This window comes from Prionailurus bengalensis, chromosome C1 (genome assembly GCF_016509475.1).
Source record: "Prionailurus bengalensis isolate Pbe53 chromosome C1, Fcat_Pben_1.1_paternal_pri, whole genome shotgun sequence".
NCBI classification, from domain to species: Eukaryota; Metazoa; Chordata; class Mammalia; order Carnivora; family Felidae; genus Prionailurus; species Prionailurus bengalensis.
In genome coordinates this window covers 633,649-656,191 of record NC_057345.1, presented here as the reverse complement: position 1 = coordinate 656,191, position 22,543 = coordinate 633,649, and the positions used below count along the sequence as shown (strand labels likewise).

Below are 22,543 nucleotides of genomic sequence, written 5' to 3'. Positions count from 1 at the left end.
CAGGCTCTGAGCCATCAGCCCAGAGCCCGACGCGGGGCTCGAACTCACGGACCGCGAGATCGTGACCTGGTTGAAGTCGGACGCTTAACCGACTGCGCCACCCAGGCGCCCCTATTTTTGGTTTTTAAGCATTTAATTATTCATATAGTTCCAGAAGTCACAACTATCTGAACAGGTGCATTTGAGAACTTGTCCTCTGTCGTCCCCTCTCCGTGCCCCCTCCTGGCCCACCACCAGTCTCCTTTGTCTTGGGCTTACCCTCCCACGTTTCTAGTTGCTCGGTGTAATTTTAATATTGTTGTCTTATGCGTGATCTGAACTCAGCCTGGGTGCATCAGAACCTTCCCTCTGTGGCGTTCTGTGGCTCGTCACTGTGTGTCTCCGTGTGGGTTTCTTATTTATTCTTTTTAAGGTATATTCTGACTCCAGAACTCAGATTTTCTGTTACTTCTCAAAGTTTTGTCTTCTTTATATCTATTTTTTTTTAAGATTTTATTTTTAAGTAATATCTACACCCAACGTGGAGCTTGAACTCACAACCCCAAGATCAAGAGTTGCACGTTCCCCATTAGGGGCACCTGGGTGGCTCAGTCAGTGAAGCGTCCGACTTCGGCTCAGGTCATGATCTCGCAGTCCGTGAGTTCGAGCCCCACATCGGGCTCTGTGCTGATGGCTCGAAGCCTGGAGCTGCTTCGGATTCTGTGTCTCCCTCTCTCTCTGCCCCTCCCCCGCTCATGCTCTGTCTCTCTCATTCTTATAAAAAATAAATAAACATGAAAAATTAAAAAAAAAAAAAGTTGCAGCCTCCCCCAACTGAGCTAGTAGGCACCCCTTCTTCATCTCTTTTTTTCTCTGCTGGAAATTTCTTTCTTCTTATTTTTTCCATGCTTGGGTTAACATCTCTTTAATATTTTCATTTCATGTCTCTGTGCTGCATTCCAGATAATTTCGTCAGGTATTTTTTCAAATAACTTTTTATTCAGCTCTAATCATTTCTGTTTAACCCATCACTCGAGTTTTTTATTTCAAAATTTTAAACTTTTTATTTTCAGAAACTTGTAGCCTTGCAGAAGAAAAAACTTTATCTGTGTACCCATCTCCCAGCCCCTCCTGCTGACGTCTTACCTGACTGAGCTTAGTTCGATTTAGTAAGTAGTCCAGGAGTATCGTCCCAGATCTTAACTTGGGGACAAGACCACTGTCTAATCTGCAGACTGTATTCAACTTCAGCCAATATGCCATGGGTGTCCCTTTTCTGGTGGGTGGTCCTGTCTGGGGACAATCTCACCTTGCATTCAGTGACCGCGTTCCCCCCCACCCCGTGGTCTTTGCCGGTGGTCTTGACCTTTGTGATGTGCGTACTTTTGGGTGTGTCTGACGTATGCTCGCGACTACATTGCGGTTGTGTGTCTGTGGGCACCAACACCACGGCAATACCACATTCTTCTTAATGGATCAGGGCAAACGTGGACTCTCGTCTCTAGTGATTTCAGCTTCGGCAGCTCGCTTCCGGTGCCAGTGTCTCAGGGTGAAGTCAGGCCTCCTGCCTGTGACTAGTCTGCACCTGCCGGGGAGCAGTGTGGACGCAAGGGCGCCCTTGCTTCAGCTCCGCAGGCGGGTGACTCCTCTCTGGACATTCCGTCTACCCCACCCCCCACCCCCCGTGGCGTCTGCCTGGCCCTCCTGTCCTTCTGAGAGCTTTAGGACCTGGGGCCCTGGGCTCCACCTGTCCCTCCCTGCAGTGGCCAGGCTGCCGCCCCTCCCCCACTGGCCACCCCCTCTCAGCGGTGATCTTTGATCTTTGATCTGCATCCATTGATCTCAACCCGCCAAGGTCTTCAGGCCTGAATTGAGGAAGCTTTTCTTGGGAGCAGATCTGTGGGTGTGGCTGGGAGCAGCCCCCGGCTCCTTTTTGGGGGGTCCTGCCCTGAGCTGGAGCTTCCTAGGAGCTTCTGGTGAGATTTCACTCCTGCTGCCCTGTTCTGGATTTCCAAGGGCCCTTTCCTGCTTGTATCTCCTTGTGGCTGGGCACTTCTCTCTGATGCCCCCCCTTCTGGGACTGACCTTCCTCCCACTCTGCCCTCCTTCCAGCCCCTTCCTCACGTTTCCTGTCTTGCTCATGTCCCAGCAGGCGGCTCAGCTGCAGTCTCTGTTCAGACCTCTCCCTGGGGCCTCAATTCCTTACTTGAGGTCTCTCCTTTGCCTGTTGAGTTCTCCAGAGAAGATTCCTCTGGTGGTTTGCCTGGCCACTCTGTGGTCCTTGGCCCCTGCTTTCCCCGCCTATTTAAGCCCCCACCCCAGGCCCCCGGAGGAGTTGAGTTCTTCACTCTCCTGACCAAGCCCCTTGACACCCTTACCTTCTTCTGTCCCCCACCTCTGCGGGTTTCCGCCCCACCAAATGGAAGCAAGCAAGGCCGGGAATCCCTGTGTGATTAGCGAGTGTTGATGTGAAGGACAGAGGCAGAGCCAGCGTCTGTTCTGCCCTGGACGGCCCCAGACCTGGTGTTCATATTTGGACTTGGTGTGGGAGCCTTGCACACTTGGAGGGCCCCTGCCCCTCTATCCCCCCTGGCCGGACATGAGGCCAGGGGTCTGCCCATCCCTGTGCCCAGTTGTCACGTTGGTTTGTCACCGGACTGGGTGGACTGTCTTTGGAGATGTTGATGGTCCTAAAAAGACCATGCACTGGAAGGTGAGTGTTTTGTGGTAGCCTGGGCCTCTGCCCCTGGCTGCCTGTGCCTTGTTCTGGACATGGGGGATGGGATCACTGGTGTGATGGCCGCTGGTCTGCGGGACGGGGCCTGAGTTCCCTGCTCGCCACTCTTTTACACTCTTTGTAAGAATATGGAAGAATGTGGATGGTCTTGGGGGGGACAGCCTTGTGGGTAAGCGTGTCATAGATTGCCTTCCACCGCTTGGTTTTGTCGTTTCGGGGCTCCGGCAGCTGGAAGGTTTCCCCGTTGGCTCTGGTGGCGGAGGCCCGCGCCCCCCTGCTATGCGCCTTGGCCCGCTGTGTGCTCTCACTTGTTTCTGCTTCAGGAGACATTTAGGTTGTGTTTTGCTTTTGTTCTGCTAGTAACAGAACTGCGGCATTTACCCCGGCCTCAGGCGACGTGTTTGAGGTGCCTGAAGGGCTCACAGCACCCCCCTTTCCCCCAGGACCACCACCTCTGCTCCTGCAGCCAACCCCAGCCACGGCCTCGTGGGTTGTCCCTTCTTTCGTTGCTTCCTGTCACTCGCAAAGACTCTAGAAAGGACACATCCACACCGGTTAGGTCTGGAACCTGTTTGCATCTGTGCTGTGGGTGTTTTCAGCCTGGGACAGTCAGTGACAACTGTGGGTGCCTGGGTGGGAGCGCGGTGGCTCTCTGTTTGGCCGCGGTTGAGAATCAGCCAAGGAGCTAGAAACCATTCTGGTGCTTGGGCCGCACCCATGAATCCCTGTGCTCACTGGTGTGCGCAGAGCTGGGCCCCCTGTGGCCAGCTTGTTTGAGCTCTGGGCGTGTGCGTGTGCAGCCAGCATTGAGGGCCTCCCTGGCCTGCCGGAAGGGTGCTTCCCCGTGTGACCCTACGGGAGCGGAGCGGCAGGACACAGGAGCAGCAAGGGCGAGTGAAGTGGCCAGGTGCAGGTTGGTGCTGTGTCTTTGGACGCCATAGGCACCCATGACCAAGGTGTCACTCCCGGGCACAGGTCCAACAGAAACACACGGAAAGACGCGCACAGAATGTTCACGGGGGCACAGTGTGAATGTTTGTTAGCAGAGGGTTGTGTCCAGGCGTGATTCAGGCATGAGGATTGGAGCCGTGTCCTCCTTCATTTAAAATCTACTTTCTTGTTAAAGGTCTATATACAAAGAGAATATGTGTGTCATTCAAATGGTTGTTTCTGGTTTCTTAGGTCTCTGACGATGACTGGGGGCAGGGATGGCCCCGGCTTCTCAGTGGGAGCGAGACTGGACTTTATTAAGGAGGAGAGTGAGGGTGGCACCACAGCTCCTCCTAGGGTGTTGGGAGATCCTCAGAGGGAAGCCCGGGCGGGGGGGGGGGGCGGGGAATGGATGCTGTGAGGGGTCCGCTCCCCGCCAGCCTGTTCTTCGCTGGGACTGTGGGTCCCGTGGGTGCCTCTGGATCGGTAGCCCCTTGCCCTGCAAACTGGGTGGACCTTGGAATCTCGGCAGTGGCTTCAGGGCCCCTGTGCCAAACGCTGCCCCCAGATCACAGAGGCGGCGAGGGGCAGGGAGACAGGGCGGGCAGCCAGGCCCCGGGCAGAAGGGTTCCTCACTCCCTCTGTAAGGAGCCAGGGTCTGGGGCCTGGAGGCCTTTGGGGTTGGGGTGCTCCCAGAGACCCTGTGCCACAGCAGTGGGCTTGTCCCTGCATTTCACCTGCACCTGCAGCCAGACCCTGGTTCCAGGCGGGGGGGGGGGGGGGGGGAGGCGGGGGGGGGGGGTAGAGCAAGGACTTCCCACGTCCCCTCTGGCCCGGCCAGTCTAGCTGCACGGAACCCACGGACACGTCGTCACCCTGAACTAAACAGTGGGACCGGGCTGGGGAAGAGCAAGCAGAACACGAGTGTTGCAGTCAGCGTCCGGAGCCCTTGAGCTCGTCCTCGGGTGGGGGCGGTGGGGGCCCACGGAAGGGCCGGCACCCCTCGTCACGACCTGCGCTGCACTCTGGGGAGGCTGTCCTGGTGCAGCGGGGGTTGGGGTGCGTGCGGGCAGACTGGGCAAGACGAGGGCGCTCGCTGGGGCTCGTGGCTCCGGGCTCGTGGGCAGGGGGAGGGACACCAGGGGCTGAGGCAGGGCAGGGGGAGGATGGCCGCGTCTCCGGTGCTGCCTCTGCCTGGGGGCAGGACAGGAACCAGCTTTGGGCTGTGGGGAAGTCAGAATCTGAAGTGCGAGGAGCCTTTGGGCACTTGCCCGCAGAGGCGCAGGGGCCGGTGGGGCAGTGGGCAGCCTGAGCCCCGAGGGATGTCCTGCTGGAGGGGCCGGGGCTGGAGAGGGGGGTGCGGCTCCCGCTGGCAGTGTGGCCGCCTCAGCGCCCGGCTCCCCCCCTGTTCCACGTGCCTGGATGTTAGGGATGAAATATGACGGACATCCTTTTAGATGTGTGACTGAGTTCCCCCAAACAGAGGAAACCCCAGGTGTCAGAAACTGAGGGAACAGGAAATCCGAGTGGCCAGCCCATCGGAGGCCACCTGGGGTCCCGGGTTTGATGTCATTGGGGAAGGAGATGGGACCCTGGCCCTCCTGAGACGGGGCAGGCAGTTGTCACTGGGACTCTGCTTAAAGCAGGGACTTGGAGAACTGGCCAGCCCGCCACGGGAGAAGCCGGGTGTGACTCAGCCTGTGATCCCTGGAGAGAGGCCGGAGGCTCACCTCAGGAGCCATGCCCACAGGTCTGAGACTGGCAGGTGTGGGTTTCGTATGCCGCAGGGTTCATCTAGAAAGTAGCGTAAAGGGGCGCCTGGGTGGCTCAGGGGTTAGGCACCTGACTTCGGCTCAGGTCATGATCTCACAGTTCATGAGTTCGAGTCCCATGTCCGACTCACTGCTGTCAGCACAGCACCTGTTTCACATCCTGTCTCCCCCTCTCGCTGCCCCTCCCCCCCTCTCAAAATTAAACAGTAAAAAAAGATAGAAAGGATAAAATGGGTCCTGGGCCAGTGACACCCCTGAGGCATGTAGCAGCAGCAGACCCCAAGCCCTCAACTCTGGAAGTAACCCCCTCGGCCCAGGGTGTGTGGGGTCCCCGCGTATCAGGATCTGACGGGAGGTGACCGTAAAATGCAGTCCAGCCCCAAGGCCAGAGTCTGCTGGCACACACAAGGCACCAGGGTGACCTCGCTAAGGTCCCGGGTGATGAGCTGTGAGAGACCGTAAAACAAAAGATACAGGAAGGGATCGAAAGCTTAAGGAAATAACAAGACACCAGGGGCGCCCCGTGGGCTCAGCCAGCGGAGCGTGCAACGCTTGGTTTCAGGTTGTGAGTTTGAGCTCCACGTTGGGCATAGAGTTTACTTAAAAATAAAAATTGTTTTAAGTTGGGACACCTGGGTGGCTCAGTCGGTTAAGCGTCCGACTTTGACTCAGGTCATGATCTTGCGGTTTGTGGGTTCGAGCCCCGCGTCGGGCTCTGGGCTGATGGCTCAGAGCCTGGGGGCTGTTTCCAATTCTGTGTCTCCCTCTCTCTCTCTGCCCCTCCCCTGCTCATGCTCTGTCTCTCTCTGTCTCTCAATAATAAATAAACGTTAAAAAAATTTTTTTTAAAGCTGGATAAACTATTAAAAGCCAGGTGAGGTGTGGGAGAGCGGCAGTGTGCATTACAGCAGCCGGGACCACAGAACGGGCGGGAAGGGGCGGAGCCCTCGGGATGGCTTCGGGGACCTGGTGGCAAAGGCCGGGGCGGGGTCGTCCAGGTCTCCGTGCACGCGGTGGGTGCCTGGGGAAGGCCAGGTGCGGAGGCTTTGGTTTTCAGCACCTTGGGGAGGAGGCTTGGGAGCTGTCGGGGCTCCCGTCCTTCCCTGGCAGTTAGACTAGCAAGCACATGTGAAAACGAGACCGAAGTTCCATATTTGCGTTTTCAGAGTTACTTCAGATCGGTGCCTGAAACTTTTAAGGACATTCAGATGTTCACCATCAGGAATGCATTGTCTTTGCCTAACAGCTTGAGCCTGCGTCCCCTGGCGAGGGGCGAGCGACGGCCACCACTCCCCGGGTGGTGCAGGCCTTCACCCGGGAGCCAGCCCGACCCATGCTGCCCACGGTCCGGAGGAGACAAGCATGTCGGCCTCAGCGAAACCCTCGGCGCCGGCAGAGCTGGCCCCTGGCCCCGAGGACCAGCCCAAGGGGAAGCCGCTCCTCGGCTGGGGCTCTCTCTTCGGCCCCCGCAGCGAGAAGATTGTTTTCAGCAGGAGCGAGGGCGCCCCCGAGGAGAACGTGCTCACCATCACCATCACGGAGACCACGGTCATCGAGTCGGACCTGGGCGTGTGGAGCTCCCGGGCTCTGCTCTACCTGACGCTGTGGTTCTTCTTCAGCTTCTGCACCCTCTTTCTCAACAAGTACATCCTGTCCCTGCTGGAAGGGGAGCCCAGCATGCTAGGTAATGCGGGTCCCCCGCCTCCGGGGCTGAGGGCCAGGCCCGCGTGCTCACAGGTCGGTGCTGTCTCCACGCGGGAAGCACACGGAGGAGCCCACGGCCCCCGGGAAGGAGGGCGCCGAGGGTTCGGGATGGGAGCTGTGTCTGCGCCGCAGAACGGCTTGTCCTGTCTGCCTGCGCACCAGCAAGGGAAGTAGTTCTCCCCTCAGAACTTGACCCTCTTCTCTGCCTCCTTCAGGTGCTGTGCAGATGTTGTCAACTACGTTTATTGGATGCATTAAAATATTTGTTCCTTGCTGTTTATATCAACACAAAACCCGGCTTTCTTATCCCCCCAATTTCATCATGATCATGCTGTTTGTGGGTCTAATGAGGTAAGGAATCTGACATTTTGGTTGAGAGTTGAAGTTTTTTATGTGCATAAACTGTCTTTGCCGTCACTAAGTGGGAGACCAGCTGGTGATCACGTGTGCTTTCATTGCACGCTTTATATAATCATCAGGGCCGTCTAGATATGAGGATGACAAATGTATTGGTTCTGTGGATCTGGGTGCAATCAGATTCTTTCTGGAACAGCCATGAGTGTAATTTAAGAATGGTTTGAGAGACACGCCCTCCTCTCCCTGGGCCTGCTGCACCTTGCAGGTGGGACCTACTTCCCACAGGGCCCTTCACCTTCACCTTCATGGGAGGCGAGGAGGGCGGGGAGCGGGGGAGGAGAACAGCCAGCTCCTCAGAAGGTCTCTTGTGCAGCTACAAATGGACTCCTCAGTCCTAATGACACTTTGGGCTTATTTGTAGGTTTGCGACGGTGGTTTTGGGTCTGGTCAGCCTGAAAAACGTGGCGGTTTCGTTTGCTGAAACAGTGAAGAGCTCTGCTCCCATTTTCACCGTGATTATGTCCCGGATGATCCTCGGGGAGCACACGGGTAAGCCCGCCTGGGTGGGGGCTGGGGCGCTACGCCAGGGTGAACGGTTCCACAGCCCCCCTGGAACGTTCTCCTAGCCCGGTCATGAGTGCCTCACGCGTTCACTTCAGCAGGTGTTTGTTCACCTTGGCTGACGCACAGAGGCCTCTGGTTGGTGGGGACATGGGAGCTGGGGAAAGAAGTAATGGTCACTTGTCCCAGGAAGACCACCTTCCGTGTCATGCGAGGTGGCCCCTGGTGACACCCTTGCCCAGGTCAGCCACCTCCTGTGTCCTTCCCCGGCTCCTCCGACAGCCTCCCGTTCATCACTGCTTCTCAGCCTCACTTCTCCACCCTCCATAAGGCCCACCAAATCGGATTTATCCACAAATCCCAACCCTCAATGACCGGCAGACTGTTTCTGACTACACGTCACACACCCGTGTCCCCGTTTCTCCTGCCAGCCTTTTGAAACGCAGCCTGTCCAGTATCGTTCCGTGAAAATAACCAGAGTGCAGAATAGTGCGTATCTAGGAGCAGTACCGACACGTGTTTAGATGCAGGTGCACATCTGCTTCAATTAAGAAAAGGACAAGATTAGGGGCGCCTGGGGGGCTCAGTCGGTTGAGCGTCCGACTTTGGCTCAGGTCATGATCTCATGGTCCATGAGTTCGAGCCCCGCGTCGGGCCGTGTGCTGACAGCTCAGAGCCTGGAGCCTGCTTCGGATTCTGTGTCTCCCTCTCGCTCTGCCCCTCCCCTGCTTGTGTTCTCTCTCTGTCTCTCTCTCTCTCACTCTCTCTCAAAAATAAATAAATAAACTTTAAAAAAAATCTTTAAAAAAAAAAAGAAAGAAAAGGACAAGATCCCACAATAAGGCCGATGGGGGAGGAAGGACAGGGCTGAGCGCCCTCCCAGATGTGCCTCTGGAGCCCCACAGGCGTTTTAGGTGATGTGAGACCATCTGATCGGAGGGTAAACAGCAGCTCCTAGAAGTCATAAGCAACATGAAACACACGAACTGGGTTTCATATCAAGCCGGTGGCTCAGCCACACTAAAAACTTTATTCCGGCAACTTTAAAATGCCATGATTTGGCCTCTAGCTGTGGCGGCTAAGCCTGTAGCGAGTCAGCTAGTTCCCTTAGCGAGGTCAACGACAACATCTTGGTGATAGTTAGCAAAAAGAATCAGTTGGGGAGAATGACCGAGGGACCAGGATTTCAGAGCCGAGGGTCACCTGCAGACGGGACCCCGATGTGTGGCGCCCTCCCCACAGAGGCATTTGCTGGTTCTCGAGCACTGGCTGGCACGCCAGGTAGACCAGCCTCGTGGGGCTGCAGGGCCGAGGGCAGGCGGGGCCTGCCAGGAGAGGGGGATCTCCGGCAAAGCCCTGGGCTCTTACCCTGGACCCCGAGCACGCCGATGCCCATGGACGCCTCCCAGCAGCGAAAGCAAGTCCTTCTGAGGGTGAAACGTCACTCACGGCCACCGGCCCTCTAGGATCCACGCAGACCGTCTGTCACACAACACACATTGCCAGGCCGGCCAGAGGACAAGACCACGTGCAGAACCGAGAGGGCGCTGGCGGCTCCCTAGGGACCTGAGTCTGGACAGTACTGTCCTGTGCCGGGAGGTGGCCTTGGTCTCCAAAGGTCAGCGTGGATCTCTTAACACGGAAGACTTTTTCCCTCGTCTATTTTGAATTTCAGAGTAAACTAAATAGTATCTGAAATCAAAGTACCAGGAGGCCCCCCACCCTGTTCCCAAAGTGGCTGTGCCTTTCCATCACGCTCCACGGGCTTTTTTACCATTGGGTCAAGTTTCCTGGATTTCAGAATGCAGCAGCAGAGTAACCTCCACTTAGAGTGTAGAACGCAGACCATGTAGGGGCCTCCCTGCAGCAGGGCCCCCCGCCCCCAGCTCCCCTTTTTGACAGACTGCTCCAAAGGCCATTCATCCACCCTCGTCATCCCCGGTGCTGGCCAGGGAGGGACTTTGGGGCCCAGGGCCCCAGCCTCATGCGTCCTGCCCCCCCCCCCCCGTCCCCCCCGCGTCCCCAGGCCCAGCAGTCGTGCCTCGAGGAAGGGCTTGTGCGGTGCCTGGCTTGGGAGAGGGTGATGGCTTGGGGGCAGGCGTGCACTTTGATCCTCTGTGTTTCTCCAGTGTAAAGACTCAGTAGCTACATATTTTCGAATTAAAGTGAAAGAGGCTTTCACGAGGGGCATAAAATTGGCCTCGGCACCCAGAAGCGATGTCGCGGCGGGCAGGCTGGCGGCCGCAGCCCTTGTGTGTTTTGCCCTTTCCAGGGCTGCTGGTCAACCTCTCGCTCATCCCCGTCATGGGAGGCCTGGCACTGTGCACGGCAACGGAGATAAGCTTCAACGTCTTGGGGTTTTCGGCCGCGCTGTCCACCAACATCATGGACTGGTGAGTCAGGAAGAGCATGGGGACACGTGGTGTGATGGGGATGATGGACGTTGAAATCCAGAGTGACTGAGAATTATGTCCCGTAATTCAGAGCCGGGCCCAACTGATGCCGCCTTTTCCTAAATACCAAAATACCTCGTATCCCAGTAAGGTAACCTTTTCTTAAAAAAACAGCCAGAATTTGACAATACATGGTCTTGGTATTAAGAACACGCATCTTAGGGACATGGTTAGCTAACGGAGGCCAAATGCACAGAGCTAGCGGGCCCAGGTAACGTCACAAGAGTAACGCCCCTTGTGAGTAACGTCACAAGAGTAACGTCCCTTGTGAGTAAACACGTATGTGTTCAGCTAAGCCAAGTGGAAGAGGCCATCCTACAGCGGGAACAAAGGGGCAGTTTCTGGCCTGGTGGCTGTCTGTGCCCCGAGGGCCGTGAGAGGCCGTGCCCACAGGGGAAGCCCGTGTCAGGTGCCCGAGGAAAAGCACCACATGGGAGGTTCCTTGTCCTGCAGCAGGAAGGGGCTGGCTGTTGTGTTCTGGATCGCTCCTTGGATAGTGTACAGCTGCCATCCCGCATCCAGGCTGTGGTGTTGAAGTCCATACTTAGGCATCGGCCAGACCTGCTCTTTGAGAATTACCAGTTGCTTCTAGGGTCTGTCCTGTCTCTGGGAAAGAGAGGAAGCGACCACACGGATGTCCAGGAGTTTATCATTGCTTTACTGTTAAAGTCGGACAGCCTCACCCTGAGGTCTTCCATCCCACCGCCAAGTAAACATTTAAAAGTCACCTTTAATTTCATTTCTGACACGCAGATGTATTTCCTTCTGGCTTTTTCTGCCTGCACTTATAGTTCCTAGAAATCGAATACAGGCTCATCATGCATTCTGTCTGTATTTCTCCTCCAGTGGAAAGGCCCAGTAGCTGCTTGTTTTTGCATTAAAGTAGAGCGGCTTTCATGAGGGGTATGCTCTACTCCCTCTGCGTGGCCCTGTGGGCATCGTGTGCTGCCACCAGGGGCTCTCAGAAGCCTGGACCCTGTGACCGCCTCCTCGTATGGCATACAGATGCCTGCGAGTTAACGAGTCTGTTTAGATGCTCATGGAGCATCTCTTCACACGAGGCTCCATTTGGGTTTTTGACCATCACGAAGGCTAAATTCCCATCAGAGAGACGAGCCCATGACGTGGATCAGGGCTCTCGATCCTCACTGCCAGCGTTTCCCAAAACGATTGTTTTGGAGCAAGAGCTTCGCCTTCTGGAGCCCAGAGAGCAGTCACCAGTGGGCGTGCCAAGCCCTTTGGTTTCTGGGGAAGGTGGGCACAGTTTCATCTTCTCATTGGCCATGTGTGGGTTTTCCCTGTGGTTTGTCCCATTCTGGAGTTTTGTCCATATTTTTTCTACCGGAGTCTTCATGTGCTCAGACTATTTTGTTCACTTGCTCTCACACGTGGAGTCCCCAGGTGCCCGGCCCATGGCAGTTACTGATTTATGGGAACTCTTGGTTCAAGGTGGGGTTTTGTGCAGCACTGAGAACAGGGACTTTGGGATCCTTTGACACCTGAGAGCTAGGTAACGTCAGGTACATTGCTCAACCTGAGTGCCTCAGTTTACCCTTCCGTAAAGGGGCCAGGCCTGGTGACCCCCTCACAGTGAAGTGACATCCAGGAGCCCCCCAAGCATGGGCCCGGCTCCCAGCGGACATGCAGGGGCCATCCCCGAGGGGCCGCCGTCGTAGTCCCTGCTTAGGAAGGACGCAAACACTCGGTCCAGTCGAGGTCTGTGCTAACGTCTCGTATCGCCAGGTAACCTCTTCTTTTCTTTATTCTAGTTTGCAAAATGTTTTTTCAAAAAAGCTCCTCAGCGGGGACAAATACAGGTTCTCGTAAGTATTGTTAGCCCGTGAAACTCCCAATTTCATAGGCCCGAGAGGACTCCCTGCCCTTTTGAAGTTTCAGAATCCCCCGTAGACCTGACACCTTTCCCCCTTCGGCTTAAGTGGCTTTTAAAAGTACGCTGTGGACGGGGCGCCTGGCTGGCTCAGTCAGAAGAGCCTGTGATTCTTGAGATCTCGGGCTCGTGGGTTTGAGACCCACGCTGGGTGGAGAGATTACTAAAGAAACAAACAAACTTAAAAAAACAAGTAAGTAAAAGTGCTTTGTGGAAACTTGGAAGAAAAACCCCACCTGTTTTCAGCTGCCCTGCCAAGGCACCCCAACGGCCGGCTCGTTCGCGGCTGCCCTGCAGGGCGCGCCAGGCGCGCGGCCGGCAGGCACACGGGCCCTCCCTGGCGCCCGGGTTCTCTAGAGCATTCTCGCTGTGAACTGTCTGGTTGAAAGCCGGCCTCCGCCGTGCGGGGAGAGCGTCAGGCATGCGTGTTGCCCCCGCAGGGCCGCGGAGCTCCAGTTCTACACCAGCGCGGCGGCCGTGGCCATGCTGGTCCCCGCCTGGATCTTCTTCATGGTGAGTGTCAGGGCGCCGCTCGGCACCCAGGCTGCCGTTGCCCCCAGCCATCCGGGGGTGGAGGGGTTTCACCTGCCGGTCCCGTGGGTAGCTCCTTGGCGTGGTGGCTTCGTGGCGTCGTTCACGAAGGCTCAGCAGGGTGCGCTTGAGGAGGAGGGAGACCGGTGGGAGCCGAACCTGGTGCCCCAGGAGGCCAAGCCATAGCTGAGGGAGTTTCCCGAAAATCTTTGTGTCAGGGTGTTCCGGCTTGCTCGTTTTAGTATTATTATTTCAAAGTCACGCGTGCCCGCCTAGAGCAATCAGCAGGGCAGGTGTACATGAACGAGAGAGGAGGTCTGTCTGGTGAGCCCTCCTGGACCCCCTCCTACAAGGCCCCTTTCCAGACGGGTCTGCGTAGCTAGGAACGTACTCAGGTACATGTATGTCATGTGATCTCACCAGTCTTATAAAAGCGTATGTATCTGTCCGAGCAGACCTTTTTTTTTTTTTTTTTTTAAAACACAAATGGAACTGGGCTATTCTGTCCTATTCTTGTGCTCCAGAGCCCAGCTATGCCCTGATCTGGCACTGCCCCCTCGACAGACACCTGACTGCTTGGTGCATTTCACACGGAACGGGAAGTTTCTTGTGTCTTTAGCAGATAAAGGTGCTTTTCTTGGGAGGCACCTGGGTCAGTCAGTTAAGCGTCCGACTCTTGATCTTGGCTCAGGTCATGCTCCCAGAGTCATGAGTTCGAGCCCCAGGTCGGGCTCTGTGCTGACAGCTCGGGGCCTGCTTGGGATTCTGTCTCTCCTCACTGCCCTTCCCTGCTTGTTCTCTCTCTCTCTCTCTCTCTTTCTCTCTCAAAATAAGTAAATAAACATTAAGAAATTTTAAAAACAAATAAATAAACTAAATTACCTTTTTTTAAAAAAGGTGGTTTTCTGGGATCCACTTTTGGAATCGGAATGATTGAAAGACTGTGTATATCTAAAAATATGTGTACTGTGGTAAAATCTATGTAAACGTAAAATTTATGATTCTAACCGCTTTAAACTATATGTCAAGTATGTTCAGGCTGTCACACAGCATCCTCACCATCCATTTGCAGACTTTAATTATCTCAGACTGAATCTCTGTCTCTGTTAAACACTAACTCCCTATTTCCCCCATAGGGGAAGCGAGACTCTACCTCTCCTCCTAGGGTGTCCGGCCGGCCGATTCGCGGGGACAAGCCCCCAGCCCGAGTAACATAAGCTTTATGTGACACGGGAGCCTCATAAAGAAGCCGAGACGGGAGCGCTCACGCGCCAGGCTGAGCAGGGAGAGGCGACTGCGGGAAAGTAGGCTGTGTGTGGGGTGGAGGCAGGTGAGGGCGACCTTAACGAGGTCCGCCGGGCTCAGGTCCCTGGCGATGCGCGCGTTCCTTTCCCCCTGCTGCGTGGGCGTCCTCCACGTGGGGCCTTTGTCCCTGCTTCTCAGGGAGAGAAAGGGACGCCAGAGCCCTTGCTCCTGTGTTTTGAGGGTCTTCGGCTCAAAATAACCCTGATGCCGAAGTGGCGTATTTGTGAACTCCTTCACCCCTCCCCCAGCCCCTGGCACCTACCCTGTGCTTTCTGTCCCAATGGATCTGACGACTCTAGGTCCCTCATGTAAGTGGAATCCTATGGGATTTGTCCTTTGGGGACGGCTTATTTCACTGAGCATGATGACCTCGAGGTCCATCCACTCTGTAGCAGGTGCTGGCATTTCCTCCTTTTTAAGGCTGGGTGATACTCTGCTGTGTGTTGGGACCACGTTTTGTTCATCCACCCGTCTGTTAACGGACACCTGGGCTCCTCCCACATTCTGGCTCTTGTGGACAGTCCTGCTGTGAATGTGAACATGCACACACCAGTTCAAGACCCTGCCTTCAGTTCTTTGGGGCGTGTACCCAGGGGCGGGATTGCTGGTTCTTCTAGTAGTTCTCCGTTTAACTTTTTGAGGAGCAGTCAGACGGTTTTCCACAATGGCCGCACCATTTACATACCCACCAGCCGTGCTCAGGGCTTCAGCTGCCCCACATCCTCGTCAGCACTTGTCATTTTCATTTATTTTTTAATTTTTTTAAATTCTGTTTATTTTTGAGCGAGAGACAGTGTGAGAGGGGGAAGGGCAGAGAGAGAGGGGGGACACAGAATCCGAAGCGGACCCCAGACCCTTGAGCTGTCAGCACAGAGCCCAACGTGGGGCTCGAACTCAGGAATCGTGAGATCATGACCTGAGCGGAAATCGGACACTTAACCGACTGAGCCAGCCAGCGCCCCTGATTTTTTGTTTTTGGTGGTAGCCATCCTGATGGGTATGAGGTGGTCTCATCGTGCTGTTGATTTGTGTTTCCCTGATGATCGGTGATGTTCAGTGCTTTCTCCTGTGCTTATTGGCCACATGTACACGCGTGTTGAAAATGTTGGTAAGCGCTGTTTGGTTGTCACCCTAGAAGGCTGTTTTCAGAGCACTCCTCAGCCTCAGTTCGTTTACCCAGATTACTGGGCACGTGTGACCCCGCGCTTTTCTGACGGTGATCAGTAGAAGGAAGACAGGCACCCGCAGAGCATCATTTCTGTTCTGCGCATAGGACTTGCCGGTGATTGGGAGAAGTGGGAAGAGCTTCAGTTACAGTCAGGACGTCGTGTTGCTGCTGATGATGGACGGCGTCCTGTTCCACCTGCAGAGTGTCACGGCCTATGCCCTCATGGGCAAAATCTCCCCCGTCACTTTCAGGTAAGCACGGTGACTTCCCAGGAGACAAGGTGTGTCCAGGTCATTTACAGAGGAGAAGAATTTAAATCCAGGTGTTTTTACAAAAGGTATTTATGATTATAAAATGCTAGTGTGAGGACTGTGGCCACATGTCGTGATTCCCAGGCTGTTTTGTCTTGGTGCTACTTGAAACACAGCGAAGTTCATGAAATCCCCACCAGGAATCTACACGTTAGCACAGGAAGTGTTTGGAGTGGTTCAAGTATTTTTCCGTGGGGAACAGCATGTCCGTGGACTCGCCTGTGAAGCTGGAATGTTCGCTTCTGGGCTGTCCGGTGGGGGAGCCGTGTGCCTCAGGCGGTTCACCTGAAGTGTGGTGAGTGCCACAAGAGACGGAGTTCTTAATTTTATCTCATTTTAAGCGATTTAAAATTTTTTCGGGGCGCCTGGGTGGCGCAGTCGGTTAAGCGTCCGACTTCAGCCAGGTCACGATCTCGCGGTCCGTGAGTTCGAGCCCCGCGTCAGGCTCTGGGCTGATGGCTCAGAGCCTGGAGCCTACTTCCGATTCTGTGTCTCCCTCTCTCTCTGCACCTCCCCCGTTCATGCTCTGTCTCTCTCTGTCCCAAAAATAAATAAACATTGAAAAAAAAAAAAAAAAAAATTTAAAAAAAAAAAAAAAAAAAAATTTTTTCAAATGGGGCTCCTGGGTGGCGCAGTCGGTTAAGCGTCCGACTTCAGCCAGGTCACGATCTCGCGGTCTGTGAGTTCGAGCCCCGCGTCGGGCTCTGGGCTGATGGCTCAGAGCCTGGAACCTGTTTCCGATTCTGTGTCTCCCTCTCTCTCTGCCCCTCCCCCATTCATGCTCTGTCTCTCTCTGTCCCAAAAATAAATAAACGTTGAAAAATAAATAAATAAATAAATAAAAAATTTTTCAATGTTGATTCATCTTTTGAGGGAGAGAGACAGTGCACGAGTGGGGAGGGGCAGAGAGAGACAGAGATGGAATCCAAAGCAGGCTCCAGGCACCGAGCTGTCAGCACAGAACCTGACCTGGGGCTTGAACCCACAAACTGTGAGATGGTGACCTGAGCCGAAGTCAGATGCTTAACCGACTGAGCCCCCCCGGGTGCCCCTTAAACGAGTTAAATTTGAGGAGCCACACATGGCCGTTGGCTCCCGTGTTGGAGGCACACCTCCGGAAACTGAGAGGTGAGCCAGAGGCCTCACTGCCTTCTCTTCATTTTTGTAACTGGAAAAGTTCAATGAGAGCGCCATTTCCAGACTGGACGTTTTCAATAACAAGCAGAAAAGCGTGAGCTAACGCCTCCGGCGGCCTAGAAGTCTATTCTTTGCCCACACCGTGTCGTGTAAGTTAGCGGGCCTTACTTTCTCTAACTTCTGAGCTGGCCGAGAAGTGGCCTGATGGAACCACACTGCGTGGAAGGCTTGTCGAGCCGTGCCAGCCGTGTTTCTGTCTCCCCACGGCCTCTCTGACCGGCTCTCGCTCCTCCTGCCCACGTCGGTCTGGCCCAGGTCAGCACAGCAGCCGTGCCCCGCACTGGTCACATTCTGCAGCTCGGAGGTCCAAGGGCAGCACCGCCACACGCGGGCACAGGTGGCACCAGCGCGGTGCCCTGGCCTGCGACCCGTGCGGCCCTCACATTTCCTGGGTCTTGAATGGGGAGGGTCTGCAAGAATGTTGAGAATGGCCGTGATTTTTAAGTTCTTCTGAAGCGCATGGTGGTCACTGTCTCTGTCACATGCCCTGGTTTCTGTTTGGAGCCGGGAATTATTTCCAGAGAGTCCCGAAACCTTGTTTTTCAGTGATCCTTAGTGATGGTTCACAAAAGGCAAAAAGCAGAAAACCAATTCTTTAAAAAAATTTTTTTATGTTTATTCATTCTTGAAAGACAGACAGCACAAGCAGGGGTGGGGCGGAGAGAGAGGGGGACACAGTATCTGAAGCAGGCTCCAGGCTCTGAGCTGTCAGCACAGAGCCCGACGCGGGGCTCGAACTCACAAACGGTGAGATCATGACCTGAGCCGAAGCCGGGCACTCAACCGACTGAGCCACCCAGGCGCCCCTAATTCTTTTTAAAGCAAATAGGTTTTTTTGTGGTTTATTCATATCATAAGAGCAATAGTTACTCATTATAGGAAATTTGGAAAAGGCAGGACCGTTCCAGAAATAAAGCAGAAGTCATCATCACCCCAAAACACCAGCACTATTGACTTTCCAGTGTGTTTTGCACTAGCTTCATTTTTACGGGCTCCAAGCCTCGAACGCAGTGCTGTCCTTACCATAGGTGTGCACAAAGCGCTCTTGTTCTTTAGACGGCAAGCTGAACTATTTAGGAGTAAAACGTCATCACAACTGTAATTTGCTTAAAAATAATTCACTCCAAAAAAAGGATGAAGCAAATAAAGCGAAATGTTAATTAAGTCTAGAAGATGGGAATAATGGCTGTTCATTATAGCATGTCCCTGCTTTTCTGTTTGACATTTTTGCTAATGACCAGAAAGCAGGAGGGAGCCAGCGAGGGAGCCCCGGGCCTGTGCCGGCTGGGCAGCGGGCCGAGCCCGGGCCGTAACCCCCTGTCGTTGCAGTGTCGCCAGCACCGTGAAGCACGCCTTATCCATCTGGCTCAGTATTATAGTGTTTGGCAACAGAGTCACCAGCCTGTCAGCCATCGGCACCGTCCTAGTGACGGCTGGCGTCCTGCTCTACAACAAAGCCAAGCAGCGCCAGCGGGAGGCCATGCAGAGCCTGGCTGTGGCCGCCAGCCCAACGCCAGAGGACGAAGCGGAGCCACTGACCCCCAAGGACCCCAGACCACACCACTGAGCTCTGGAAGCTGCGGCAGGTGGCCAGGGCCCCCAAGCCGCTGCCCACTGCTGCTGTTCCCCTCACCGACGCGGACACTCGGCCTCCTTGGGTCAGTGGGGTGCAGGAGGCCACGGGACGGGCCGCCTTCGCTGCTCCCATTTCAGGTTTTCAGTGAAAACCAATGGGAGCTTGAACGGGGATCCCAGATGTCCGCTTCCTGGGGTGGAGACCGGAGCCAGCTGCCGCTGAGCCACGGCCAGATAATGTGAAATCTGCCTCCTGCTGACCCTGTGCTGAGCACTTGCGAGGGGGTGGGACTTCCAGATGGCCTCTGCACCCCCGTCACCAGCTTGCAGGTCTGGTTGCAGTTAGGCCACGCCCTCGTTCTCTGTGTGTGACAGCTACTGGGGACCCCTGTGAAGTGACAGCTGGATCCGGGTGCCAACGCGCACTGCTCCCCGCTGCTCGGTGCCAGCACAGAGAGCTCAGCTCCCCCTGCTCGCCGTCAAAGGCCCGTGAAGGCACACTCTGCTCCTGGGCCATCTGGGGAGACGGTCATGCTGAGAGAGGGCCAAGGCGCCCACGGCCTGGGCCGGAGGCCACAGCAGCTGAGTGCACAGGGCTAGTAGAGTGGAAAGGGATCAGACGGGCACATTAATGAGGGTCCCTGCTCCTGTGGGCAGGATGTTGGGCCCTTGCCTTCCTGCCCCAGAGCTGCCAGCATCCAGCACCACTTAGGGAAAGGTGCCCCGCCCCTTTCAGGGTCTCCACCGCACTAGGCCCTCCACCTCCCGAGAGTCCCAACCCTCACCTGTGGGTGGCGCTTCAGTCAGGGACCCCCGATGTGGTGATTGCTGGTCACAGAGGTGGAGGACAGACATCTGTAGTGTTTAACTCAGGATGGGGACATACTGACCTTCCCTTTTGTTTTCTGGGCCTTTGTGTGTAACAGAGGCTGTTCTGAAGGGTTCCCTGCAGGTGCCCCTGCCATCACTCACCTGGTCGGGAGCCACGCCATATTTTGTCTCAAGCACAAGGGTGTTAAGGTTTTCTCTCATGAATGAATGAGCAGGTGGAGTGCTGGGAAGATCTTTTGGAGTGTTTATGGCTTTTGTCACACTGCATTTAAAATGACTGTGAAGGTGTTAAAGAAGAAAACCCAGGCACGGGTGGCTTCTGGAAAGCACCCTGTATGGCAAGTAACCCGTACTGAACCCACAGCCTGGCTCAGCCTGGCTCTCCCCTCCCAGAGCGATGGACCCACCACGCTGGGTATCTGAGCCCTGTGTCGGGTTGAGGCTCCTGACCTCTTCACCCTATTCCTCTTCCCACATCCTGGTGGGGTTTCTGATCGGGGCACGTCCGCTGCCAGCCAGGCTTTAATACCTCTCTGTGGCACCAGGTTCAAGCTCTGGGGTGTGTCATGTGCAGCCCAACACAGAGGATGAGGTTGGCCACACGGCTGTCTGGGGCCTGCCTGCTGCAGCTGAGTGAACCAGCCGACAGGAGCGCTTCAGGCACTGGTGGATCCCTCATCTGATTTCCCCTCCCTGCCGTTCAGGTCCTTGGTTCCCATTATCTTTTCACTGGTTTTCCAGTTGACTGGTCAACTGGAAAATATATTAAAAAAAGGCCCTCCTGGAGATCAAATCTCTTGGAAACAAAGAGCAATAATAAGTCTCATTAAGTTCTGCCTACTTGAAAAAGTTTGCCATGATGATGGGTTAAACTGAGGCCTTTAAAACTGTAACCTTTTTATGAAGCCGACTTCCTATGTCCAGAGCACAGGCAGGGGTGTGCTCGCCCGCACGCCACGCTCACCTCCACTGTGAAGACGTTTCTCCTGAGACTTTCCCCAGGTTTCTATCCCTTCCTCTCTCCTTCCTCCACAAAAAACACCGAAGAGTACTTGCTGGAGGCGGCTTGGGCAGCGGGATGTGCTGGGTCTGTGAGGCCCAGTGGGAGAGGACAGCTTCCAGAGGGCCCTGCCTCTGCCCTTAACAATGTGGCTGCTGTGGCCGGCTGTGGCCAGCTGCTGACAAGATGTGAGCGGAGAAGGAGACACGTCTACGGTCATCCTGTTGCAAGATTGTCACGTTGGCCTTCTCACAGACGTCCTCATCCAAGTAACCAGGTAGGCGGCACCTGCTTCTGAGCCTCGTTAGGGACCCGGGTCCGAGTCTCTTCTGGAACCAGCGCCCTGCACACCACATGTGCCCCGCCTCCTGTCACAAGTGGTTTTCTGCCGGTTTTGATTTTCCAAATTCTTGGACCAGAAACAAAATGAAGATTTCTCCAAATTATTAGTAAATGAGGTAATTTCCAACAAAGCTGCTTTTGAAACATTTCCTAAGAACCCAAGCTGTGGCCAGCACTGCCCGTGCCTGGGGCTTACATTCCTTCTTTGTATGGTCTCCACCCTGAAGCCGTCCGTGTCCTGCATGTCCGGGACAACCCTGCCAGGAGACAAAACATGGCCTGTCGTGGCCGTTTGTTTAATGAATGTACAGACATACGTTTTTTATTAACTTTGTGTAGTAGTGTTTATAGTATGTTTATAATACATTGCAAACATGCTTGTGTCATTGTCGTCACTTACACGGGTCATTTCCTATGTCCATGGTCATTGTCTGTGCCTTTGTAAAGAAACACTTCAAACAGGTGTCAGGTTGGGTCGGGTCGATACCTTACCTACGTCGATACTTCTAAATATACACGTATCTGACTTTCAAGGAAACTTCCACCATGAGTGGCATAAAAACCTTGGGGTTTTTTTTTTTTTTTTTTTTTCCGACAGTCACAGTTGCATGTCATCGTTAAAATAATCTGCCCTGGAAAGCTGAGAATATTCTTGCACAATCCAAAAATGTGTCTTTAATTTGAGAAAAATAGGCATGGTGAATCCAAAGCGGTAAAATGCTGCACAAAGAGTATCAAACGAAGTTGTGCTTGTAGCCCATGCTGGAGATTCTTTTCCCAAAACCAGTGAGTTTTGCTTGTGAACGGTCACTTGGACAGACCAATAGGTTTGACAGACGCATATCATGGCTTTTTACATCTGTCTGAGTGTCGTGCTTTCCTAAGGCCTGGAACATTTTCAGTTTCCCTGGGTTGGAAAAATTAATCAAGGACGCTACTGCAGATAGAATTCTTTTGCCTTTGACCGTCATACTAAGGGCTTTATTCTTTCACAAAATCCGTACATGCTCTGGCTGAAGCGTCTTCATTTCCTTAGTTTACAACTATAAATGTCCCAGCCCCCCTGGTCAATCTGCCTGTTTCCCTGTGTCCTGGCGGGTGAGCCAAGAGCAGAGGTGAGGTTGTGCTGACCACCCTCCGGCTCAGGTGGAAAACCTTCGATTTTGCTGTGCTTGAAGAGTTTCTTCCAGTTTTCCTGAGGGTTCTGATTCTGAGTTTGATGGCCACTGGATCCGTGCCCAGATTTCCAAACAGAGCTGGAAACGGTCCTAACTGGTAGAATCTTTCGTTGTCTTTTTTGTTTCTGTTTCATTGGAGTAAAACCTGCATTCACCTGATTGGCCATTTCTAGTCTTTGCAGATGTGTGAGTGGAGTCTGAACCTGCCCAGGGGGTGTTGTGGGACCCACGAGGAGGGCCACAGTCACGGTGACTTTCCCACACTGAAAAACTTGAAAACCCTATCAGTAATTGTCTGCATCAGAACCAAGTGCGATCTGCTTCATACCAAACGAAACTGGACAACTGAAAGCGCATCGTACAAGCTGTGTATCGTGTTCTTGTATTTCACCTAATTCAGTATTCGAGTGACTAAATCAGTACTTTCTAGAAAGTGGTTCTATTAAATAATTTAGTGAGTCACTGTTAAGTCTACTGTGGTAATAAACTGATGCCTCTTGGCTCTTTTTGTCTAAATTAAGCCACTTGGTAGCGACTACCTAGGACTCTGGTTCTCTCAAAATACAATAAATGTTAACAGTGCCTGCCGTTGCTGTCTTCACTGTAACCCTCCCGGGTTTGTGCTACTGAAATGGTCACGGGGCTGGGGGGGCTGGGGGGGGTGGGGGGGTGGAGGGTGGTTCTTGTCGCCTTCCTGCTGAAAACTCCCTTCGTGAAGAGAGAA

The 22,543-nt window shown here is 54.3% G+C and overlaps 1 protein-coding gene across 4 annotated transcripts in view; it reads left to right on the top strand.

Annotated features, from left to right (window-relative positions):
- The window catches only part of LOC122479802 (solute carrier family 35 member E2A), a 28,659-nt gene extending 6,256 nt beyond the window's left edge, over positions 1 to 22,403 (top strand). For 3 of the 4 annotated variants that reach the window (XM_043573553.1, XM_043573555.1, XM_043573554.1), the window contains exons 3-10: positions 6,665 to 7,102; positions 7,338 to 7,473; positions 7,901 to 8,028; positions 10,313 to 10,433; positions 12,263 to 12,316; positions 12,822 to 12,894; positions 15,491 to 15,636; positions 18,223 to 22,403. In XM_043573553.1, coding sequence (XP_043429488.1) covers positions 6,781 to 7,102; positions 7,338 to 7,473; positions 7,901 to 8,028; positions 10,313 to 10,433; positions 12,263 to 12,316; positions 12,822 to 12,894; positions 15,491 to 15,636; positions 18,223 to 18,460 — 1,218 coding nt within the window. In that variant the 5' untranslated portion in view covers positions 6,665 to 6,780 and the 3' untranslated portion in view covers positions 18,461 to 22,403. Of the gene's footprint in view, positions 1 to 1,052; positions 1,149 to 6,664; positions 7,103 to 7,337; positions 7,474 to 7,900; positions 8,029 to 10,312; positions 10,434 to 12,262; positions 12,317 to 12,821; positions 12,895 to 15,490; positions 15,637 to 18,222 lie in introns of all 4 variants that reach the window. The other variant, XM_043573556.1, reaches the window with a different exon arrangement.
- Positions 22,404 to 22,543: the final 140 nt, after the last annotated feature.